At 46.5% G+C, this 26,908-nt stretch overlaps 2 protein-coding genes across 2 annotated transcripts in view; one reads left to right on the top strand and one right to left on the bottom strand.

The window, feature by feature from the left end:
- ITGB7 (integrin subunit beta 7) overlaps positions 1–26,908 on the top strand; it is an 887,312-nt gene that overhangs the window by 621,987 nt on the left and 238,417 nt on the right. The window lies entirely within an intron of this gene.
- The window catches only part of LOC144828898 (uncharacterized), a 118,427-nt gene that overhangs the window by 64,591 nt on the left and 26,928 nt on the right, over positions 1–26,908 (bottom strand). Inside the window, exon 2 of the mRNA XM_078687507.1 lies at positions 7,748–7,827. Within this exon, the coding sequence (XP_078543633.1) occupies positions 7,748–7,827 (80 nt within the window). The remainder of the gene's footprint in view (positions 1–7,747; positions 7,828–26,908) is intronic.

Genomic DNA, 26,908 nt, shown 5'->3' with positions numbered 1-26,908 from the left:
ATCTCAATTTATGCCATTTAAAAAATAATTTCCAAAAATGCATCCTTTCACATCGGGCAAGCCCTAAGTGAAAGAGCCTGTGTCAGTCTTACACCTGCTGTGAGGCAGGTACAAAATTTTGACACAACAGCGTCCTAAAAGTGACGCAGTGAAATCTCATAGATTTCACTGCGTCATTTATACAACCCTTCTTTGCGTCAATACGCCCCCTTTGCATACATTACATCTGACGCAGGTATAATGAGGCACAGAGCTTTACAAAGTGACGCATCTACCTAGATGCGTCACTTTGTAAATATAACTCAACAAGGTGCAATTTTTACACCACTGCTGCGTCACAAAAAGTGACGCACCGGTGGCGTAAAAGTGACGCATGGCCTCATAAATGAGGCCCTCAAGCGCACCACAGGGAAAAACAGTGTAAAAAATTGTAGAAAAAAAATAATTTCCAGCAATACATCCTTTCACATGGGGCAATCCCATGACCTTACCTTATGTAATGTGAGAGATGTTAACATTGTGAGAGTCTACCTTATAAACACACAGCTATGTCAAAGATTGTGCACACAGCTTGTAAATATACACCCAGACAAGAATATGAAATGCCGTGAGAGATCTTATCACTGTGAGAGTCTACCTTAGAAACACATAGCTATGTCAAAGATTGCTTTGTCTGCCTGCATATTTACAAGCTGCGTGCACAATCTTTGACATAGCTGTGTGTTTATGCATCTCCCCACCATGTCATATGGTTTTCTATCTGCTATTCCTATCCCTCTCCAGACATTCACTCCTTCTACCCATGTTACAGGTTGCACAATGTGCTTCAAAAAAATGAGCATATTTACAACTCCAATGAAACCATTACACAATTTCTAAACCAGCATTGAATCCAAGCATAAAAAACAATTTATAAAAAAGTCTACCTTATAAACACACAGCTATGTCAAAGATTGCGCACGCAGCTTGTAAATATGCCTCTCTTTTTTTTGTATATTCTATCTCAATTTATGCCATTAAAAAAAATAATTTCCAAAAATGCATCCTTTCACATGGGGCAAGCCCTAAGTGAAAGAGCCTGCGTCAGTCTTACACCTGCTGTGAGGCAGGTACAAAATTTTCACACAACAGCGTCCTAAAAGTGACACAGTGAAATCTCATAGATTTCACTGCGTCATTTGTACAACCCTTCTTTGCGTCAATACGCCCCCTTTGCATACATTACACCTGACGCACGTATAATGTGGCACAGGGCTTTACAAAGTGACGCATCTACCTAGATGCGTCACTTTGTAAATATAACTCAACAATGTACAATTTTTACACCACCGCTGCATCACAAAAAGTGACGCACCGGCGGCGTAAAAGTGACGCATGGCCTCATAAATGAGAACCTCAAGCGCACCACAGGGAAAAACAGTGTAGAAAATTGTAGAAAAAAAATAATTTCCAGCAATACATCCTTTCACATGGGGCAATCCCATGACCTTACCTTATGTAATGTGAGAGATGTTAACAGTGTGAGAGTCTACCTTATAAACACACAGCTATGTCAAAGATTGTGCACACAGCTTGAAAATATACACCCAGACAAGAATATGAAATGCCATGAGAGATCTTATCACTGTGAGAGTCTACCTTATAAACACACAGCTATGTCAAAGATTGCTTTGTCTGCCTGCATATTTACAAGCTGCTTGCACAATCTTTGACATAGCTGTGTGTTTATTCATCTCCCCACCATTTCATATGGTTTTCTATCTGCTATTCCTATCCCTCTCCAGACATTCACTCCTTCTACCCATGTTACAGGTTGCACAATGTGCTTCAAAAAAATGAGCATATTTACAACTCCAATGAAACCATTACACAATTTCTAAACCAGCATTGAATCCAAGCATAAAAAACTATTTATAAAGAAGACTACCTTATAAACACACAGCTAACATTATGAAAAAGGTAAAAATAGCATTCCTCAATTCACAGAGACACACACTATGATACTTGTAAAAAATCTTTAAACTCTCTATCTTTTTTAAAAGAATCATTACTCACCTTTAAAAATGTTTTGGAAGATGTCAAACAGTGTCAGTCACAGTCAACAGATATTCTTAAACAGAATCTCTGAACAATGCTTCCTTCACTGGGAGCCTTTCAATAATGGCACAGATTCTTTCTGATTTCAGAGCCATATTCTTGCACATAGCCAATAAAAATTATTCCCCCACAAATTCAAAAGCAAACTGCACATTTTAATTGGTTCAAGATTTCAAGACTTTGAAACTCACATAACATTCACCCATCCCCCCAATGCTCATTCACCAAGTAACCATGGTAACTCCCTCTAAAACCAAGACAGAGTTCACAAGTTCATTTTACTATGTTGCAAAAAAATCCATCAAGCCTGCTTGACCTCTCAATCTACTAGCTAATGAAATGCAATGTTTCTTTAAATGACTTTTTCTCAACCAGTGAAATGACTTCTTTAAAAAAAAAAAGCATACACCCTAATTTTCAGTGGAGATTTTTAACAAAGCTCCAATCATTTCTACTTATTCATCTGCACTGATTCTCAAACACTTTTTTTTCATAATCAAACTGGCATTTCATTTCCACAACTCATCTGACTAGAAGCACACCTATCTTCACACACCTACCTTCAAAATGACAAAAGTCTGGTTTGTGGGGCATAGCTATGTCGACGGGGCTCAAAAATACGCAACTAACAGAGGTATTTACAACCTTGATTTACCAAATGTGGACATTGTATGGATTGGACAAAGAGGATTGAGAAGTCACCAATTGATACCATTAGTAAAATCCTTTATGCATTTACCACACCCTGACCTTATAATTATGCACTGTGGTGGCAATGACTTGGGCACTGTGACTGGGGTAGGTCTGGAAATGCTTTTAAAGGACATCTTTGGGCAATTGATGTCACTTTTTCCAAAAACTGCCTTGGTATTTTCTAATATATGCCAAAGGCAAAAATGGAACTGGTCCAACCAATTTTGTCCACAGATTGAGAAAGCAAGGAAACATGTAAATAAATATGTTTCTGCTTACATGAGAGACTATGGTATGGGTTCCATTTACCACAACAACTTGCGTTACAACATGCAAGACATCTATAGGAGAGATGGTGTGCATTTTACAAATGAGGGGAATAGAGTTTTCCTCTTGAATATAAGACTCTGCATTGGTACCTACTTGTAGGTACAAAATATACCCACTTAACACAACAGCTCTTTTCAGAGCTAACTTACCTCTAAACACTCTACATTATTTTTTTACTGTCTTTTTTTACACTGTTTTTCCCCGTGGTGCGCTCAGGGTGTGCGTACCAGAGAGCGCACCGGGGAGCGCAGCCAGCGCTTACCCCGTGAAAGCGTCTACTCTGCCCCCTTTTAATTATTTCCCCCTTTCTTTTTCACCTCTTGTGTCTCGATTCTACCGAGATGCAAGATGGCGGACTCTCCGGACTGTTTAGAATGTTGACAGACACCCGACAGCCAATCAGCTTTCCGCTCGCCCACTCCCGTGGCGCGCCGGGTGCGCTCCCCGGTACGCGCACCTGTGAGCGCTCGGAGCGCGCCTATAGATATATATGTGTTTTTGAAGGTAATTTTCCAAAAAAACCTTGGAGCAATTTACACCAAATATAGCAAAGGCACATCTGCGTACCAGTCCCTACAATTTTGCCAAGTTTGGCGTAATTCCGTTCAGCGGTTCGGGCTGTAGACTAGTCAGACCGTCCTATGGAAATTAACATGGGGAAAACACGTTTTGGGACCCCCCTTTTTTCTCAGCCCTCACTTCATGAATCCCCCCGAAACTTTCAGGGAAGGAGCGGAGCGCAGCGAGACCATTTTAAGGAAAATTACAGGCAGACCCCTCAATCGGCGCCAAAGTTATTCCCAATAGAATGTTGCGGATTTCCTATGGTAGCCAGTCCTAACTATAACTACCTGCTGGCGACCGCCAGTAGGTAATATATATATACATATATATATATTTTCGCACTCGTTTTCCTCACGGCGGCGCACCCACCATCCGGAGACCATCAAAAGGAAGAAAACGGAAGACCCAGAGTGCAGGTGAGTTTTTTTATTCTTCAGCACACCACGCCAGCATAACGTTTCGGCCTTCACAGAGGCCTTGGTCACATGACGCACTGAGAGAGTTGCGCAAAATTTAAAGTGCTAGTGCATTCAAAATAGCACACTTTGATTGGCTAGTTTCTTTGGAGGGAGATGTCCATAATGGACATAGAAAACATCTTGCGTACAATGCTTTGAGAAGAAGCAATTCATGTTTTACATGTTTTGCTAATAACTGTTTAAATACATATTTGATCCGAAAAAATGATGATTGACATAAGTGATCCTATGTCGTTATAAAAACACATGATAATAAGTTCATATATTTTACATCTTTTTACACACAAAGTAACCAAAAAAACTGCATGACTTTATATACATATAATATATACAATTTGATAGTAATTGACTAATCGGACTCAATAATTTTAAATTTTTTCTCTTCTCACACATCTTAGTCCAATTAGGAATGATATATTTCAATTGAAACTTGCATATGTCCTAATTGGAGACCATCAATATGACGCAATTTACAACTCTCCTCCTAAAGCCAAAGTGCTAGGGTACATGATTGAGAATCCCAAATAAAGTTGTGAATTCAAACTAAACCAAAATGTGATGAAAATCGAAAATATGATCATTAAAATTTGGAATTTATACGCTGCCTAATGCAACTTACAGAGGAATATACCAGGTGGGTACATTACAATGGTATCTAACTATTCAACTTAGTTGTTTTGTTCATTTGCAGTTGTAATAGTGACCAATAGTGTAGCCTAAGTAGTAAGCAATTATTCTGTTTATCCAACAAAGAAGATGGGGGGAGGAGAGAGAGGGAGCAGGCATAAATGAAGGTACCATGGGGGGACATTCATAGACACGTATAGAAATCCTCTGTTGAATTGAGGCCATTGGGGGTCTTGCTGTTCATTTCCAAGATGTACCTGGTCTCTAATGCCCTTAAAATGCCTTCTCTGTTGCCACCCTCCTTAAAGGACCTACTGAATCTATGGCATAGTACCTAAGGAGTCCACTGTTGTTGTTGTGGCGCTCCTTAAAGTGCCTGGCAACTGGGTATGTGGCGTCGTTGGTATTGATGGCCCTGATGTGCTGGAGTATCCTTTTGTGGACCTGCAATTTGGTACTGCCAATATACTGCAGGCCACATGGACACTCCAGCACATAGACCACATACTCCGTTTTGCATGTCAACTGTTTGTTGATCTTGCGGGGCACTGTAGAGAATGCCGTTAGGAACTCGGTTTTGTTGAGTCCCTGCGAGCATGCCTTGCAGCTTGAGCATTTCCTGAAACCTCGGCTTGCTGCCAACCAGTTCACACACACATACATACATAATCACATATAGTAATTCTGAGAGAACTAAAAAATATACTTCAACTACCACATTTGGCCTACCACCTTTCTCTCGTATTTCAAGACTTATTTCGCAGTGACTGCTCAGCTAACAATTCTGGATTCTCAAAAACAATGTCACTGACAATTTTAAAGGTTAGATAAGACTGTATTCTCAAATATGCAATATGCTGGGACATTCTATATCCTTGTATTGTGACTGATGCAATGATTTCAAACTGTAAATCCAGACTTTTTTTTTACTGGAATCAGTGCGCACTCAGAGTGAAAATCGGCATGTCTGACAATAAATGTGTGGGTACAATCCATTAGCTACAAGCTGGACAACCTTCCTTTTAATTATTGCACATTTGAGACTTCTAAAGTACATATGGAGGTAATTTCCTGTTTGGCTTACATATTGTTCTTAAAGTCATGCTGACAACTCTGGATTACACAGTGCTTAATATGTTTAAAAAAAAAGACAAAAAAGTGCCAGGAGGTTACTGCAGCTTGCACTGCACATTGCCCCTGCCATGCTGCTAATGATAGTAACACCACAACTAATAACCCTCACATTCCTACAAGGGTAACAATTCAGACTATATTCCAGTCCCCATAGCTAACAGAATGGCCTGTGCGGCAGGTAATAGTCAGTTTTAATGTATATTGAAATCATAATTAACCGACGGTGCAGTATTCTCTTAATTAGCCAAACAGGGCAACCTTGTGGCAGACTGACACAAGCTCCGCTGTTGAATATTAAGTGCCGGTGCCGAGCAGCGGAAACCACCGGCTCGAATTAAGGGGCCGATTATGATGGCGGACAGACCTGAGTCCGTCCGCCACCATAGAGTAGGAGGGACCGTCCGCAGGGGCAGCGACGGTCCCTCCGTGCAAATTAGGATGTGACCGCCACCCTGGCGGTCACATCCTGTATTTTTATCATTGCGGCGGGTGCTGCTTGAAGCAGCACCCGCCGCAATGATAAAAATGTAAGTTGTGCATTTGCATGCACAAAGCGGCAGGCACCGTGCGGTGCCTGCCGCTTTGTGCAGGCAAATGCAGGTGGGTACCATAGGTACCCCCCATGTGCACCCCCCCACCTCCCCTTCACCCCTGGGGGCCCGCAACGGGCCCCCAAACAACAATCCGTATGCCTTTGCACGGCGGAAATGCCGCCGTGTAAAGGCATGTTCCTCCAGACATCCTAATATGGCTGGCGGTGTCTGATAGACACCGCCAGCCATGTTAGTGCTTTTACGCCGCGGACGGGAGGCGACCGCGGCGGAAAAGCTGCGGACTGAAAAACGATCGCCCAGCCATCCTAATCTGGCGGGGGGTCTTTTTCCGTCCGCTGCGGTTTTCCCTCATCCTCCTGGCCGGCGGTGGCGTCGGCCGGCCCGGAGGATGCGGGAAAACCGCCATCATAATCGAGCCCTAAGTACTGGGATTACATAAATGATAAATACAGAAAACGATCGACATGCCGCATACTGCTTTATGCCATAAGCTCTTCTTGTAGCAAACATGGTGACTGTTAAGGTTTGTGAAATGTATTCACCTGATTTTTCTTTCCGAATCACAGCAGTATAGGTCAGGCTCTGTGCTTTATTTCACCTCTGAAGTGATGTGCTTGTGAGCAGGAAGATCGGTCCTAGGCAATTGCCAAAGGTGTTGGAAAAGCCTTTAGTAACATTTCTGAATTGCCCAATATGGGGAATATTTTCTGAATAATGTTTTATAGCTAGATGATGATATTTATCAGAAATGGGGGTCCGGTTCAGTCACTTTTTCGCCATTAGTTTTCCAAGTGCCACCCTGGTAACTGCAAAGATTCTGTCATTATGTTACTGTGCGATAGAATAGTCTTAGTATTGCCATAGTCTAGAGAACTCCTGTGTTTGTGTTTTTTTTCTAGTTTCTTCACTGCTTCAAGTATTTCTTATCCTGAATCATTGCCTGTAGATGACGTCATGTTTCATGTGATGTGGGTGATTTTTAATCTTTTGCTTTGTCGAACGCATCTATTATCTACTATGATTTTCGGCTCATGAACAGTAGCACAAGGAGAGAGACAAAGTTGCCTCACTAACAGAACTTCCAAAATCATTGGCTCTCAAGTAATCAAAGCAATTATCGTGGTTCATACACAACGAGAACCAAGAGAACGAAAAACTCATGTTCCAGAACCCGAGCTATTAAAGATGATTTTCAGCAGAGATTTACACTACATGAAAAAATAAAGTCACACAAAACAAATATTTTGGATGGCATTCCAAATTGCTTACCTGACCATAAGGCAGTCTGAGCTGTAGCTTGTCAGGGGCTCAAGTTCAAAACGTGCTGGAAGCAGATGTGCTTGCAGTTGCTATAAAAGAACACAAGTCAAATTCCTAAGAAGAAAAATCAGCTGGATAATGTTATTAGCCATCAACACTCAGAAATCGCACGTTGTCACCTTACATACACAAGCAGCTCATCACACTCTGACTTTTCTTCCCAAAGTAGGACTTATAGTTCATTATATGTAATCGCAAAAACAACACTGAAAAAGAAGAATGCCAAGACAAGGTAGACCTGGATAAAGTGTATATACCTGATATGGGGCTATTTGATATATCAGAGAACCAACCTCATAGTGAGTATGCCTCATGGCAATCAGCCCATGGTTCAAATACAGCTGAACCCAATTTAAGCAGAAGAAAGATGGGTTCTTTGGATAAAAATATTTGTTTTGCTGGCTCTAAACAAATGTGTACATTAAAATAAGTGATAGTTTACAGTTTTCACATTCATATACATATGATGTGCTGTAAGCTGGCGAAGAACACATTATTTACCTGTGATACCAGTTCTCTAACAAAGGTAGCTTCATTAAATTTATAAATGCACATTCTCCAAATAAAAAATGGAAAGCTCACGGAAAGGGAGCTTTTGGTTTATATTTGTTGCTCTTAATCTTTATTTTATTTTTAATAACAAAACGTTCAAAACACATAAAAAAGATAACAAGTACAACTGTTTCCAAACATATCAAGCAAAACTGATGCATCAAACACGTTTTTCATTTCCCCCTCTTTTTAAGAGAGAGAAAATGGAAGGTAAATGTTCCTACAGGCATGGAGCCTGCCTGGTGCTGGCATTGATTAGCAAATTAAACCACTTATATGCTTTTGGGAGATGGGCCTCCACTGGGAAGGAAAGGTCCTTTTCCCCTCTGAATATTAGGATAGTAATGAGACTGTGAGAATTGGGTTTTGAGGATGGGGTTCAAAGAGTTTTTGTCGAGATTGGTCCAGTAAGGAGTTAACAGCCCAAACATAGGGCTGGATTGCATAAAGAAAAATGTTTTGACAAAATATTTTGTCATGGGGAAGGATTAGCACAGTGCCATCCAATCAGAGCTAGCAAGGGACAAAGTCCTTTGCCATCTTACAGTAAAGTCTTTAAGTAAAGGATTAGTACAATGCTAATCACCCCATGGTCATTTGAGATCATAAATTATTATTGAATGCCTCATAACTTAGCTACATGTCGGACTCCTTGAGGCAATTTATTAGCTTTAACAAGGGCTTTGCCCCCTCCCTTCAGCTGTTGCATGGGACACTCTGAAAGCCATGGTTCGTGTTGCGGGGTGTGTGGAAAGATAATGCAGGCAAAGGCTGCGGCCTACCTGGACGCAAAGAACAGCGCACATGTACACTCCTATGCTAGTAAGGACGGAAGGCCAGAGCGACCCTCGCCCCTTTATGTATCTCCTCTGGCCACGCCTGGCCAGAGGGTGACACATTGTTTGCAATCCTTCCAGGACAGACCCCTGGCTCTTGCGGGACTCGGGTCATTACAGTTCGTTGCCACAATCTTAGTTATACTACAGGCTACAGATCTATATCGACCATTATATCATCTATCCTACTTCGTATATTTGCCCTTTTGAAAGTAAAGGTTGCATCTAAATCAGAAAGCGTCCGCCCATTACAAGCACAAACAGCATGAGTTAAGGTAAAGGACACAACTTACTGCCTGACCTTTGTACATCACTTGGGGGTGGGGGGTGGGGCGGATCTACAATTTTCTTATGCCTCTTGCTGACTCTTCCTCTTGGACAAGATCCTGCACAAAATCAACTGGCTCATAAGTTACATTAAAATCTCAAGATACAATTAGATATTACCTCTCACTGAATTCCCTAAAATGTTTGTCAGGGTCGAAATTGTAGCAGACTTCTGTAAATGTTAATCAGCCTTAATGCAGAATTCCCTTTTGTGGATTCTAGGTCAAGACCCAGTATGTCAGCTGATTCAATGTTTAACCTGTGGAGATTACAAGCCAAACTTGTCTTAACCTAGATGAGTGAACCACCAGTGGGACAACCGCAGGTGATGGTCTAGCTTGAACACTAAAATTGGTAAACCTCACCCTGTGGATTTGTTTAACCGTCCAAGTTTCCTGGAGCAAACACATGTGACACCCATCCACTAATGTACTCAAATTAGAGTTACTCAATTTGGACCTTAACCCCACAACATTCCATGAGATCACTAAGATGTTGGCCAGCAGATGTAATATCCTGTATTAAAGGACCCTCTGTTGTCCTATTCCCTCCCAAGTTAGGACCAGGCTCTTGGTGTAATTCAGACAGGGCGGCCTTGCTTACGGGGTGGTTATGGTATTATTTCTACAGAAACTGACCCTCTGTAGACAATGTGTTAATTCTTTGAGAGGCTTCTTGTATTTATCAGCTCCCATCTGGAGTCAATCTAAGCTATCAAGATCAGTGAGTGGTTGAAACCTATTACGGGGCGCTATTACATAGTTCTGTTGACCCTGGTGCATATTTTGGAATAGATAACCACTATCAGGTATGATTGCATGAGTGAACATAAGGTGTCTATGAAAATACCCCCTGGGCATAATGTCAATCATAATGGCATGTGCCCTCCTAGCATAGCTTAGCACCACATGTAATCAATTGTTCAGCAAGATCAGGGAATTCACGATTAACCAAAGCACAATCACCATGTTCATGTTCACGAGATGTCTAACCAACCCACTTTAATAACAAATAAAATATCTTGAAAACTAGAATTCGTAAAATCAGTATTACTTGCTAGCCAATGACAAACTTTGTTTTTCAATTGGCCTGTGGACGCAATTCTACTAACAGGCAGATGGGGGACATTAGTTAAAATTGCCCCATAAGGCCAGCACTCAGGGGGAGGGTCCAGGATCACCTGATTGGGGTTGAGCTTTAATGGGTTCCCCTAGATTTGGTCTGGAGTCCCTTTTGCACCTCTTTGTTGGGACCAGTCTTCCGTACCCCTGGTTCCCTTTTTGTTAGATTCACCTGCTCTATGAATACTGCCTTTTGAAGTACCCTAAGTCCGGGCCTCTTCCACCCCAGTACCATAGCCCCTTTTATGAATAGTAGCGGGGGAGATGGAAGAAACAGCACTATGAGGCTGATTGCTAGGCTTAATATTTGGTCTGTTAGCCTCCCGATCTCCTTCAATAGTGCTGTGGAGCTGTATTGTGAGCCTCTCATCACCATCTTGCACTCTGATGCTATTCAGTGAATTCTGAAGCATTAACACGGAATCCTCCAGTTTACTGAGTCTATCTAGTGAAGGTGAAAGACTAGTAAACAATACAGACTCAAATTTACTGATTATATAATCCAAGTCCAAATTAGGGTGTACCTGAGTATCAGAAGTGGAGGATAGTCTTATCTGTGCTAGGAAACTAGGATGGGTTGGTAATGATGCCCCCCCACTGTGTTGTACACCAGGTAGGTCGCCCCCCCTCAGCCGCCACACGGTCCTCCTGTGCCGTTGTCCCGCTGCCGCTACTCGCTGTGTTCTGAACTGCTTGGTTTGCCTGTGCCTGTTATTTCCTGACTCCGACCTTTAATTGTGCTGCCATTGTCTGTTTTCTTTTACTGTTTTTCGGTTACTGGTGCCCTCTCCCCCCCTGCCCCCTTTTTGCCTTCTGTATCACCCCCCACCCACTCACCTCCCTCGCGCTTTCCCGCTGCTGCCTCCATCGCGGCCCCGCCCCCCTGGTGCCCCATTCGCCACCCGCCTCCCAGCTGCTCCTCCCTCCCACAGCCCCTCATATGGAGGCCGCGCAGCGGGCACGCCGCTGGTGCGCCAAAGGCGTGCCAGAGGCAAGCCCGTCTGCGCCCGTCCGCGTCTGGACCCCGCCCAGCACCAGAACCCCTGGCCCCCGCCGAAAACCAAGAAACCCGACGGAGATACAACACCACCACCCTCCACGCACTCAACACCGGCCGACCATCTGCCTGCTACCAAGCCACCCTGAAGCGCACCCAAGGACCCTTCTCCTGCCAAATCTGCAAATTCACCTGCGTCCGAACCTGCACCTCACCGCCCGGACCAGGCAACAACAACAACCACCTCAAGTGCATCCTGCTCAACACCTGCTCCATCCACAAGCACGCTGTCCAACTCTGGGACCTCATCGACACAACAGCACCAGACCTTGCCTTCCTCACAGAAACCTGGATGAACGCCTCCTCAGCCCCCGACATCGCCAAAGCCATCCCGGACGGCTACAAGATCACTCAAAAGGACCGCCTCAACCAAAACGGAGGAGAAATCGCCATCATCTACAGGAACACCATCGGCGTCACGACCAACTCCGAAGATGCCCTCACCACCGCCGAACACCTACACTTCCAGATCCACACCGACCCCAAGACTACCCTCAGAGGAATCCTCATCTACAGACCCCCGGGCCCAAGCACACAATTCAGTGAAGCCATCGCCGACTTCATCAGCCCACATGCCCTCGCCTCATCAGACTACATCCTCCTAGGGGACCTGAACTTCCACCTGGAGAACAACAACGACAACACCACCACCACCCTGCTCGACAACCTCGCCAACCTCGGACTCAAGCAACTGGTGAACACCCCCACCCACTACGCCGGCCACACGCTCGACCCCATCTTCTCTGCCAGCAGCAACGTTGCCTTCAGCCACTCAACCGGACTACACTGGACCGACCACAGCTGCATCCACTTCACCTTTAAGAAGACCACATCCCACCACCGCCCGCAACAGATCCCCCACAGATGCTGAGCAAAGTCGCCACAGACCAGCTAACCACATCACTGAGCCAGAACCCACCAACCAACACTGCTGACACCAACGACGCAGCCCGCAACCTCACTCAGTGGATCATCAACTGCGCCGACAACCTTGCACCACTGAAGAACCCTCCAAGCAAGCCCAGCAACAAGAAAACCACATGGTTCACCGACGACCTCAAAGAATCGAAGAAATCCTGCCGAACCCTCGAGAAAACCTGGCGCCGTGAACAGACGACAGAAAACCTGACATCCCTCAAGACCGTCACTCGCAAACACCACCAGCTGATCCGCACCATGAAAAAGACATCGTTCAAAGAGCGGCTGGATAACAACATACACAACAGCAAGGAACTCTTCAGCATTGTAAAAGAGCTCTCCAACCCCAGCACCAGCAGCAATGACTTCACACCATCGCAAGACCTTTGCAACTCCCTCGCCACGTTCTTTCACCGCAAGATCGCCGATATACTTGACAGCTTCGGTGCCCAGACTCCGCCCCCAGCCACTGAACCAATGCCCCCTACAACCACCCTCAGCGCTTGGACTCCCATCAGCACTGAAGACACCGCCCAAGCTATGAACACCATCCACTCCGGCTCTCCTTCCGACCCATGCCCTCACCACATCTTCAACAAAGCCTACACCATCATCGCACCCCACCTACGGAACGTCATAAACAACTACCTCGCATCCGCCACCTTCCCAGAGAGCTGGAAGTACTCAGAGATCAACGCCCTACTGAAGAAACCCACAGCGGACCCTAAAGACCTCAAGAACTTCCGCCCCATCTCTCTTCTTCCCTTCCCTGCAAAATTTATCGAGAAGATCGTCAATAACAGCTGACCGTATTCCTCGAGGCCAATGGCTCCCTCGACCCATCCCAATCCAGATTTCGAGCCAACCACAGCACCGAGACCGCCCTCCTCTCAGCCACCGACGACATCAGGACCCTGCTTGACAACGGTCTGATACAGTCTGCCATCGCACCCTAATAACCCACCTCCACAACTCCGGGGTCCAAGGTAAAGCCCTGGACTGGATCACCTCGTTCCTCTCCGACAGAACCCAGAGAGTCCGCCTCCCTCCCTACCGCTCCGCGTCCACCGAGATCATCTGCGGTGTACCCCAAGGCTCATCGCTCAGCCCAACCCTCTTCAATATCTGCATGAGCCCCCACGCCGCTATCGCACACAAACACAACCTCAAAATCATCTGATACTCTCCCTCACCAAAGACCCAGCCACGCCAAACTCAACCTCCAGGAAGGAATGAAAAACGTCGCGGAATGGATGAAACTTAGCAGTCTGAAACTGAACTCAGACAAGACGGAGGTCCTCATCTTCGGACCATCCCCATCCGCCCAGGACGACTCCTGGTGGCCCACAGCACTGGGCACCGCACCAACACCCACTGACCACGCACGCAACCTGGGATTCATCCTGGACTCCTCTCTCACGATGACCAAGCAAGTCAACGCCATCTCATCCTCATCTTTCAACACCCTTCGCATGCTCCGTAAGATCTTGTGGTGGATCCCTACCGGAACTAGAAAGACGGTCACCCAGACCCTCGTCACCAGTCGACTAGACTACGGGAACGCCCTATACGCAGGAACCACAGTTAAACTTCAGAAAAGACTCCAGCGCATACAGAACGCATCCGCACGTCTCATCCTCGACATCCCTCGCCACAGCCACATATCAGCCCACCTGAGAGACCTGCACTGGCTCCTCATCAGCAAAAGGATCACGTTCAGGCTCCTCACCCACGCACACAAAGCGTTCCACGACATAGGCCCTGAATACCTCAACAACCGCCTCACGGTCCACACTCCAACCCGCAAACTCCGCGCCGCCAATCTCGCCCTCACCACCGTCCCACGGATCCGCAGAACCACCACCGGAGGAAGATCATTCTCCTACCTGGCGGCCAAGACGTGGAACTCCCTCCCTGCCTACCTACGACTGACCCAGGACCACCTCACCTTCAGGAAACCCCTCAAGACCTGGCTCTTCGAGCAGTAGCAGCACCCCCCTCCATTCAGCGCCTTGAGTCCCTTACGGGTGAGTAGCGCACTCTATAAATGTATTGATTGATTGATTGGGGCCTTTTTTGATCTAGTAATTGGTGCTTGATTTGTACCCATATATTTAGTTTTCTTTTTCCTTTTCATTGGGGGTCCATCCACATTAAGGGGCCGATTAGGATGGCGGACGGACTTGCGTCCGTCCGCCACCCCTGAGTAGGAGGGACCGTCCGCATGGGCAGCGGCGGTCCCTCCATGGCAATTAGGATGTGACCGCCACCCTGGCGGTCACATCCTGTATGTTTTACATTGCGGCGGGTGCTGCTTGAAGCAGCACCCGCTGCAATGTAAAAAACGAAAGCTGTGCATTTGCATGCACAAAGCGGCAGGCACCGCACGGTGCCTGCCGCTTCGTGCACGCAAAGGCAGAGGGGTACCATAGGTACCCCCCATGTGCACCCCCCACGCAACCTTCCCCCAGGGGGCCCGCAACGGGCCCCCAAAGTGATTGTCCGTAGGCTTTTCCACGGCGGAAAAGCCGCCGCGGAAAAGCATTACTTTCCCTACATCCTAATATGGCTGGCGGTGTCTGATAGACACCGCCTGCCATGTTAGTGCTTTTCCGCCGTGGTCGCCTTCCGACCGCGGCGGAAAAGCGGCGGACAGATTGTGAGACCCACCAGCCATCCTGATTTGGCGGTGGGTCTTGCAGGCCTCCTCGGCGGATTTCCCGCATACTCCGGGCCGGCGGTGGCTTCCGCCGGCCCGGAGTATGCGGAAAATCCGCCATCATAATGACCCCCTAAATATGGATGGGTAATGCGAAATTGGAGGAACTAGCGGGTCCCTGAAGACTGTCTCATCCCTACGAGTAGTTTCATTTTGCACAGTTATAGGTTCATTGCAAGGGACAGAATCTACAGGAATTATGCTAATGTCACCCATTTCCAGCGTTGTATGGCGTTTTAGATTCCGAATGAATTTTCCCTATTCATGCCCTTATATAGGTACAATCCACGTTGCCCTTATATAGGCATAGAAATCAAGCCCTTATTTAGGCATAGCCCATGCTACCCAAATACAGGCATGGCTACTTCCATCCGATCACCAAACGTCACAACGATTTCTTGGAAAAACCAGCTTAAGCCGTTAGGGACTTCCCCTTGCTTGAATCTTGATTTCTCCAAGAACTCAGTTACTTTACAATGAACAACTATTCCCTAGGGGTTCATTCATGATGATCATATGCCCAACTCTACGTCAAACATGGCATTCCTAAACACCTTCAAGGTATAAATATCACTTGCTATAGCAAAGTATGGTGGTTCGGTGCAGTTTGACAATCTACTTGCCCGACGCAGCTCGCTACAGCAAGTGCCGAAGGAAGCTGACTTTCCAAGCTGACGCACTGATCAGGAAGCTGCCCTCCTCTGCCGAGAAATCCAGCTCCAGTGTTTCTGACTCCCCTTGCGGGGTGTTTGGAAATCGAGTCCCGAGACAGAGATACCAGACCTCCTTCATTCTAAGGTATGGAGCTGATTAGAACCTAGAGAAACCTTGGCAGAACTAAAACTTATGCTAAACAATACTTACTTCTTCCCTCGTACTAGACCTAGGTTAGGTAAATTGGGGTAGGCGTATTTTAGAAGCACAATTTGAGTATTTTAGCCTGTGTTATTTATATATGTATTTTTATATGACTTAGAAACCATACAATGCTTTTACAGTATTATTTTATAATACTATTCTCGCTGTATGCATTATGCTTTGCATTCTGCCTAACGATTGTAGCAGTTCACCTCTCTTGCATGAGAAAGAAGACTGTTCAATAAACCTTTTATTGAACGCCTGTCTCTCTATTTCTGTGCACCCTCTGTAGAAACTAAGCATGCATGATTGACTGAGTGAAATACTTATCTATTGTTTCCACAACTCTGAAGATATTTTCCAGTCCTAGGGAAACAAAGTTGTCATGTTTATGCGGTTGTCAGAAACGAATCCCTTCTTGTGTATTCGAGAAAGTTTCAAGTGACCTCTGAGCCAGCTGGACTCACAATTAAGTTTAGTATATTCGATAGAGACCTACTGACCTAAGTCCCACGTCATATCTATAGGATATATTATTCCAATGTGCAGGGCCTATTGGGAATATAGGAACTACACTACATGGCGCCCAATGTTTGGTAAGGCACTAATTTAACGCTAGATACTAAAGTAACTCAGTCGTGCTTTTCTCAGATACCCATTTTTCCGTAATACTCCAAAAGACATCTGGAGTGAGTAAAAGGATACTATCCGCCATAGCTGAGTAGGACAAAAAATCCTATGTATTAGCTTTTTGGTTTGTTCAACGTTGAAGGATACAGTGTTCCAAAAATTTGTTTCCTTCAAACTTGCTCTGCAAAATTTCAGTCAACAAAATGCCGGATAGTGACAACAACACCGAAACCGGTGGACCTGCAGCAGATCCAGCAGCTCTTAACATTTCAGGTTTCCAAGAAACCGACGATGATGTTATAAGCATACCTCTAACTTTAAGGAACGCTATCACTATTAAACCTATAAAACATGGCCTATCAGAAAGAGGTGGTAGGGCAGTTTTTGTGATAGAAGCACATGAATATCACCAGAGGTATTCTATACGTGGATAGTCTTCACTGAAGCAGATCCAAGAAGTGTTTCACTTCTACAAAGAAGATGAACCACCGGAGGAATATATTGCTTTCGAGTATATTGAAATTCCACTAACTTACCAGGAGAATGCGCTCTGGTTTAAAGGTGCCCTAAAACATATTAATCACATTACCAGGGAGGAGGAGCTTGGCGGGCATCCGAGATGGCCGCGTGAGCACAGCGCTCCCCGGACCCCCGCCGCTCCCGACATAATATCCTGCATGAATCCTGATTTTTTTGCGAGGATTTGTATAGAGGACGTTGGGCTGATCTACCTGGACCCTTTCAGAAACTGATTTGGACACCGGGTGCCTGAGATATGGCGAATTGAACTTTTGGGCTCCGCCCTCGAGGTGCGCCCGGGACTGGGTGAGGTTCGGTGGCCGTCTTGGAGTTGAACAACAACGGCAGGGGGATTGCCCTTGTGGGTCCCCTTCTTAAGTTTCGGTTTCGATTCTGCCTCAGACTGGGACATTGGTGAGAGGGTCGGGCCAGAGCTGGTGCCAGGACACGCGTCGGCTGTTGAGCCTTTGGTTGGACTATTCTCCTAATTTGCTGCCTCTATCCTGGTGGTACCCCTCTTGCAGACCTTTGGTCCCGGGGCCTCCATTTCTGGGGCCCGGTCCGTTGACCCTGGTGAATCTCCTTGTGACGCATCTACAAAATGGCGGGCAGAGGGGACCGAGAGACGCGCAAGACGAAGACACCTCTGCGCGGAGGTCCGGTCCAATCTAATGTTATGGATCGTTATACCCACTCTAAGGGGTCCCCCGGAGCCGCCCTGCCCGGTCCTACTGCGTCTGCCCACGTCTTGGATGCGTCGACGGAGCCCTCCTTGCAGGACATCATGGGCGCCATTTCTGGCATGAGGGAATCCATAGGCCAACAGTACGAAACCTTGGCCCTCAAACTTGACACTGTGGCGATTGAGGTGAATCTAATTCGAGCCGATCTCTCCAAGACGAACGAAAAGGTGAAGTCGTTGGATATCAAATCATCCAGCCTCACGACGGACGTCTCTGAGATACAGACGGAGGTTGGCAATCTCCGTAGGGTGAACGATTTCATGACCCGGCGCTTGGAGGATTTTGAGAACAGGGCACGTCGCTGTAATGTTCGCGTGGTTGGTGTGCCGGAGAACCCAGAACCCCACTCGGTTGATCTCCTGGTTGAAGACCTGATCCAGAACCACCTTTCTCCATCTGGCCTTACTAAATTTTTCGCTGTGGAGCGCGCACATCGTGTCCCGGGGGGCCAGGGTAAACCAGGCGCCCCGCCGAGACCTATTGTCGCGAAGCTTTTCCATTATAGAGATCGGGACGCTATCCTGCAGGCTTCGCGGGTGAAGGGCCCGGTGGCCTTTGAGAATGCCACGGTGAACTTTTATCCGGACTTTTCCCAACAGGTCCAGAAGCAGCGGATGGGATTTCGTGGTGCTAAGTAACGTCTCAGGGACTTGGGGATGCGTTACGCTATGCTCTTTCCGACCAGGCTGCGGGTCGAGTATAATGACCGAACTTTCTTCTTTGATCGGCCGGATGCTGTGAATGACTGGCTAGACTCCCTGCCTAGCCGACCTCCTGAGACTGAGTCAGATGCCCACCCGGGCGGTGCTGAAGGTGGTGTAGAGAGCTGAACATTTCGTCTATGCCTGGTGCCTTGTTTTGAATAATTACTCCAGGGGTGTATGCCTATGTTCCTCTATTACTTATGTGTTTGCTGTATGTTCTTTTTCTCGTCGTTGATCTGATCGGGGGGCGGGTGGGACAGAGCCTTTCCTCCTCCGGGGTCTTTGTGTAGAATAGGGGTTCTTGGGCGACAGGCACACTGCAGGTTGGGGTGGCTCTTTAGCTTTTTGCAGGGGTGCAGGGTGGGGGGTGTTCTCTTGTTATTTTGGGGGAGGGTGGTTGGGAAGTTCGTTGTTTGTGTGTTTTGTTTACAAGGCGACCTTATCCTGTATTTGAACATGTTTCTGTGGTCATGCTCATCGGTGGGGGGTTTTGGCTTTGTCGGGTGGGATGGGGGGTAGGGGGTTGAGATTTGTTTCGTGGAACGTTAACGGTCTGGGTGATCGTATAAAACGGAGTGTGGTGCTGAAATGTATACGACGTTTATCTCCTGACATTGTTTTCCTACAGGAGACTCATTTGATAGGCAATGTTTGTCATGCAATGAATAGGTGGGGCTATCGCCTCGTAGCGCATTCGGGGTTTACCTCCGGTTCTAGGGGTGTGGGTATCCTTGTTCGGGCTTCCCTCCCCCTGGCTATTGATGAGGTGATTCAGGATGACCTGGGGTGGTATACTGTCCTTCTGGGTAGATATGAGGGCCGTGCCCTCTCCTTATTCAATGTTTATGTGCCTCCCGGCTTGCAGACTTCTACCTTTTCAGATTTGGGCCGAGTCTTGCTGGACCTCCCTGATAGTACTCTCTTTCTGGCTGGTGATTTTAATTCGGTGTTCTCCGGTCTCCACGATCGCCACCCCCCTAGGGATACTCCTGCGGCTCAGCAGTGGTTGGGTGGATTTTTGGATACCTTTGGCTTGGTGGATTGCTGGAGGCTTTTGCATCCTACTCAGCTTCAGTACACCTTTCATTCTGGGGCCCATGGGAGTCTGTCTAGGCTGGATTATTTCCTTATGCCGGCGGCTCAGTCGCCAGCGGTGCGTGAGATTGTGCACCTTCCATGGGGTATCTCTGACCACTCTCCGCTCTGGCTTCGTTTTGAGGTTGGTGTGGAGGCAGTGGGCCGGGTGGCTCCTATCAATCCGTGGTACCTTACCTCCCCAGAGACTCGCAGCCTTTTGCTTAAGTCTTTGGACGCGTATTTTCTAGATAACGAGGGGTCGGTTTCCTCGGCTGTGTCCCAATGGGAGGCCTTTAAGACGGTGATTCGTGGGCAGGCCCTCTCCCTTATTGTTGATGCTAAGAGGGCGAGGAATAGAGAGGTGGTGGATCTTGAGGGGGAGATTTCAGCATTGGAGGATGCTTTGGAAACGGGTGTCACGTCTGAGAAACTCCATGCCCTGGGTCTTAAACAATTTGCCTATAAGTCCATGGTCACGGATGCTGCTAAAGTGATGTTTCGAGAGCAACAGGGACGTTTGTATGACGTGGGTGACAAAGCGGGTAAATTGTTGGCATGGCTGGATAAGAAGGAGAGAGCTAATCGTGTGGTGCCCGTGATTCAGTCTGCGAGTGGTGAGAGTGTGACGGACCCGATTGGTATAGTTGACCGCTTTGCTGAGTACTTCCGTGTGGTGTATACCCCTGTGTCTGTGAGGGATGTGGCTGACTCTCGCCTTCTTTTGCGTGATATAGCCCTGCCCGGTGTTTCCGATTTAGACCGTGTGGCTTTGGACTCCCCCTTTACTGTTGATGAGATAGCTACTGCCATCCGTTCACTCCGTTCGGGCAAAGCATTGGGCCCGAACGGGTTGCCGATTGAACTGTACAAGTTGCGTCCCGACAGGGTGGCTCCTTATCTTCGTGCCATGTTTCTGGAGTCCCGGGATCGGGGGATTCTCCCTTATGATCAGCGACTGGCCACGATAGTTGTCATCCCCAAGGATGGTAAACCGCGAGATCTTTGTTCCTCCTATAGGCCCATATCCCTGCTAAATGTTGAACCCAAGGTGTTGGCGAAACTCCTGGCGTCCCGTCTCCTGACGGTCATTAGTGGCCTGGTCCATCCGGATCAATCCGGATTTATCCCGCATCGCAATACGGCTCTGAACCTACGTCGTCTCCACGGCGCGATTGCGAGGGCGGGGCTTCTGACGGAGCCGGCCATTTTGGCATCGTTGGATGCCTCCATGGCTTTCGACACGGTGGAGTGGCCTTATCTCTGGGCGGTTCTTGAGAAATTTGGTTTCGGGCCTGAGTTTATTGGTTGGATCAAGTTACTATACACGGAACCTCTGGCACAAGTAGTGGTGAATGGTAGGGTTTCGGCTCCTTTCACCCTTGGTAGAGGTACACGTCAGGGATGCCCCTTGTCTCCGTTGCTGTTTGCACTCGCCCTGGAACCGTTGGCTGCTTGGCTTCGGTGGGAACCTTCGCTCAAGGGGATTCGCTGGTCTCCGGACTTTGAGGACCGCGTCTCGCTTTACACGGACGACATTCTTTTATATCTCACCTCCCCGCGTAAATCTCTGTCTGTCTTATTTGACGTTCTTGCGTCCTTTGGTGCCAACTCAGGTCTTGTTATTAACTGGGCCAAGTCCTGTGTGTATGTTCTTTCGGGTGTACTGCCCCCATTGCCGAGCAGACTTCCTATCCAGGTGGTCCAGTCTGGCTTCAAATACTTAGGGATTTTTATTACGTTGGACTCGTCGCTCCGCTTTGAGCGTAATCTCCTCCCCCCGTTGCTTAGATTGCGATTGGACGTGGCCCGTTGGCGTAAGCTTCCTTTGTCTCCTCTGGGAAGGGCGGCCCTGTTTAAAATGATGTCCTTACCGCGGTTCCTTTACGCGCTGCAGAACTCCTATGACGCTATCCCCAAGACCTATTTCCGAGAGGTCGAGAGTCTTCAAAGGCAATTGATTTGGGATGGGCGTCCGCGTATTGCACTCGCGAAACTCACCATCCCTTGGTATGACGGGGGCATGGCGCTCCCAGATATCAAGCGATATTACTGGGCTTCCCAGTTGGCGGCTATTAATCACGTTATGTTTTCACCGGGTCGGAATCCTGCATTCGAGATGGATAGACTCCAGCTTCCGGGCGGGGACTTTAATAGAGCGCTTTATTCTCGCTCGGCCGGGCGCCATCTTGTGGGCCTGTCCAGGACTGCAGTGACTGTGTGGAGAGCCGCGAATGTGAGTTTGGGATGGGAGGATCGCCTAACGCTGGCGACGCCGCTTTATGCCTCGGAACGTTTGGGCTGTCTCTGGTCTACCAAGGGTTTCGACCGCTGGGATATGATTGGGATTTGTAAGGTGGGTGATATGTGCTCGAAGGGTAGTGTGAAGTCCTTCCAAGCCCTCCAGGCGGAATATGGTTTGAATGGTAGGGAATTCTTTCGTTATCTGCAGGTCCGGCACGCCCTCGCCTCAGTTTTTGCTCCTGGTGAGGCCCCGCCTGAGTCTTCCCCCCTCGAAGACCGTGTCCTTGATGGGCATCTTCCTGATAGCACTATTTCCCTGATCTATAAAAAGCTGATTAATAATCGGGCGGACTTATTGGTCCGACTTCGGGGAGGCTTGGGTCGGCGATGGGTTGGAACTGGACGACGAGGATTGGCAATCGGCACTCTCTTCTCCCAAAGAGGTTGCCATTCCGGCCCGTCTCCGTTTGGTTCAACTTAAGATCCTTCATCGAGTGTATGTCACGGGTCCGCGTCTGGTGGCGATGGGCTTTTCCTTGGATGGGTTATGTAAGCGTGGTTGTGGGTTGAGTGCTAACTTTTTACATATTCTTTGGGAGTGCCCGGCTGTGGCGGCTTACTGGACTGCTGTGCTTGAGGTGATGACTGCTGTGACTGGTGTGGCCCTGCAGCCGGAGCCTCGACGATGTCTGCTGAATGTGTGGGAACCCACTGACTACTCTGTGGCCCAGACCAGATGGGCTACCCTGGGTTACATGATTGCGAAACGGGATGTTGCGCAACTCTGGGGCGCCTCCAGGCCCCCTGAGGTCTCGAAGTGGGAGGACAACATGGACTGGTCCATGTTTCGTGAGAAGACTGTTTATGTGGCCAGGGGCAGACCCAGGGCGTGGACGAAGATTTGGGGTCAGTGGAATGAATATCGTGGGGATATCTGTACTTCTCCCCCTGTGGGCACTGCCGAGGTTGTCCTGTCTCCCTAGGCGGGCGTTCCCGGAACCCTTTCATACTCTTTTTGTTGCATTTCCGGTTATCCCCTCTGCTCCCCTCCCCCCCCCCGACCTCGTTGGAGCCTCTGGGCTCTGAGTATGTTCTCCTGGTCGTAGACCATCCCCTCCGTCCTTTGGGGTGACCTTCTTTACCGTGCATTCGCCTTTTTAGTGTTTGTTTTTCTTTATATATAAAATAAAATTCAAAATGTTCTGTGATATGTGGGAAGTAATGCTTTGAGCTCGATTTGTGCCTGACCACGGGTGTATATTTTTAATTCCTGTCTGGTGCATTATTATTAGCGGCCAGCCCGTGAGGTTGTGGGCCCATTCCTGTACTTTTCTATGCTTACTCGAATAAAGGTTTTTGAAAAAAAAAAAATAATAAATAAATCACATTACCAGGCTCGGTCCACAAGGTAGACCAGGAGCAACATGGCCGATCTTAGCCAGCTATACACCACATCCTGAAATCAATGAAATGACAGACGTGGCACTACTAGCTTAACTGAAAGAGCTAATATAAATTTATGGACAATTGGTTCAATATGTCATGCAGACTCTTTCAGTCCAACCTGCAATAATGATTCCACAACACTCCGCTCACCAGGGGAATACAAATAAAAGCACACCACAGACTTTACATTCAGTTATTGGTAAATTACCCCAAAACGGGAGCAAATTCCATTCTGGATAGCTCAAAAAATTACTCAAATCGAAGTAGTATTTCCGAATACTACCCCTCATGAGAAACACAGAATTTTAACAATCTGTTTACCAATGGGGATCGCACCACATCTGGAGGACTGCGTCACTTGAGGTACAGTCTTTGCTGCAATCTACACTAAAACACACAGTGTTCCATCTATGGCGGTAATACCAGATGTCCTGAGACAGATTCAAAATGAATAGGGGGCAGAGCCTGCTTTAAATCTAGGTATGAAATTACTGAAAGATTCCAAACAGGTCTCAACAATAATATTAGCCAATATTAAAGGTGAAGCAGCATCCGTGGTGATCCGCCAAAAGTGAAGGGAATTTGATGTAATTGAGCAACCACAAGAACTGGCCAGAATAATTGAAAAATCCTATGAAGAATTAGGCAGACAGTCTGGGTGGGAAAGCAGTAAAACCCCAACTGTCTGAAAGTCCTGAAAAGGTCTTTACTAAAAACACTCCTATTCCCTCTAAAAAGAAGTGGGAAAACACTAAAAAAACTTCTAAAGAGAAGCGTTCTCATTCCAGAGGCTGGTCTCCTCAAAAGGAGCCCTCTGAAAGGTGGTATAACCTCAGGAATAGGGATAATTTGAGAAAACCTGATAGATATCAAGATACTGTTATGTTCCTCTCGTACCTTTCAGACTTCGTCACAGAAATCTGAAAGAAGAGGACGGTCAGAACACAAGGAAGAACGTGTGAAGTCCAAAGACGATCAACATGTTAAAAAAAAGCAAGAAACCTCAATTTACCAAAAAGAAGGTAACAGGTCTAAAAATCAGACATGCCGAGGATCTTGAGGACACAACTCAAGAACGGGGAATGGGCTCAGAAAATGTTGGACAGCGCAGCAGAACTCACCAAAGCGCGCAAGAACTTGAAGGATCATCTGGAGACAGTGGACTTGAATGAATTTATTCAAGTTGAAACTGCAGATACCAGGGTTAGTTCTCCACATAAGTTATATGAAGTAACACTCCGGATGGAGAGAGACATACCAAGAAAAGTGAGAGCACTCTTTTGGGAGCGACTTTCTAAGGGTTATGACATTCTTCTAGCTGAACAAGACTGGCCACCAGAATTTGTCAGGGAGTGCCCACATGGCGAAGAAATCATTATGCCAGCCTTCTCCAACCACATTCCAATTCATTTAAAATATACCTAAGCCAGGAAATGTGCAGTAGCCCAGGCTCCTGCATTATATAAAAATCATGTAGGATGGGATGAGGATTCTCCTCACCATAAAATCCAGTTAAAAAATTAACCAACTGCACACAGGCAGTACCCAGTTAAGCAAGAAGCTAAAAAACGGGTCATGGAGATATTAGATCAACTTGAATACCAAGGGGTGATTGAAACATGCACCTCGTCAATGAACAACCCTTTGTTTCCTGTCTCCAAACCAGACAATACATATCGTCTAGTTTTGGACTACAGACATCTAAATTCATGTTGCAAAACTTTTGCAGTACAAAATGCACATAGTGCAGCGTTAATGACCAACATTGTGCGTAAAAAATATAAAACCACATTCGATATTTCTAACGGTTTCTTCTGTCAAAACATTGCACCAGAAAGTACGTATTTGACCGCTTTCTCAATTATGGGGACACAGCGTCACTTCTGTTGTCTCCCACAGGGATTCAAGAACAGTCCTGAGTTATTCTCAGCGAGGTTAACAGAGTTACCACAAACTTATGATGACGAAGCATTGTCATGTGTCGATGACATCTATCTAACAGACGATGACTTGGATAAGCACTTGAACAGGGTGAATACAATAATATTGGGATTCGCCTCTGAAGGGTACAAATTCAATTTAAAATTTTTTAGAATTGCCCATTTAAACGTCCTCTTTCTATGATACAAACTTTCAAGTGAAGGCAAAAGCATGGGAGCAAACTTTCTAGAGAAATGTGCGCTGCTCCAACCTCCAAAAACGCTGAAAAACTTACAGTCGATTCTAGGTTTCCTAAATTTCAGAAGAACATACATTCTAAATTACACAGAAAGGGTTAAACCGCTCTACAAAATAATCAAACCTGATTTCAAAACAGTTAATTGGACACAAAACTCACAGAAATTTGGCGTTCATTGCAAACAGATATGTTAGCAACTAAACATTTGCAAAACAAGTGTAAACGTACGCAACTTAGTGATCCAAATCATTCCAGGGTAATAAGGATTCACGTACTTAACTTTTAATGAAGGTGAAAAAGTACCAATAGCTTATAAATCACACTTGTACAACCAAGCAGAAATGAAATTCACTTCAACAGAAAAAATTCTGAAAACTGCTCAAACTGCAGTAGCAAAAGAGAGAGCCCTCGCACAGGGGAAACGCATTATGGTCGTAACTCCTGTACCTGCCGTAGAGTCAGCGACAAAAGCGAGCATTCCAACTGCAAAAAGCTTTACACGCGAGTTGGATACAATGGGTTAATTCTCTTGCTGTAACAGATGTTGAATAGGTTTTTGACATATTTTTGAAGACACAAGCATTTCTACAATACGAACAAGAATGTCCTTTGCCTACTGAAATTCTGCCTCTAGAGCAGTATGAATGTATAATTTATACTGACGGATCAGCTCAACCCGCTACGAGGGGTAAACAAGCCTATAGTGCGGCGTGCAAGATCATTAAAGGTCGCTGGCGTGATGGCAAATTCCGACCAATGGTCACAAAAACTCAATCTCTAGGAGATTGTACAGCTCAGCGAGCTGAACTAAAAGCCTTCAAGATGGCACTTGAAAATACAGATCGCGAATTCCCCACACTCATATTGTGTGATTAGTATTATTGTGTTCAATCTTACAATGAATTCTGGCAAAACTGGATTCAAAACGGTTACGAAGATGCAAAAGGTGGCACAATCAAGCATAAACTGCTTTAGGAACAAGTAGTTCAGTTACGACAAGGACTACAAAACACTCACGTGACACATACACTGAGTCATCAGCGTGATGGCGTTTACATTGAAGGAAATTCATTGGCTAAAATTCAAAGGCAGCTGTGCAAAGGGCTTCCGTAGCTGCAATCACTTGTTCAAAAACAAAAATAGATGGCGAAATAATGCTAGCTGTCAATGCTTCAAGCAAAGA

Source organism: Lissotriton helveticus, chromosome 1_1, assembly GCF_964261635.1.
Source record: "Lissotriton helveticus chromosome 1_1, aLisHel1.1, whole genome shotgun sequence".
Taxonomy (NCBI): domain Eukaryota; kingdom Metazoa; phylum Chordata; class Amphibia; order Caudata; family Salamandridae; genus Lissotriton; species Lissotriton helveticus.
This window is presented reverse-complemented; position numbering and strand designations above follow the sequence as displayed.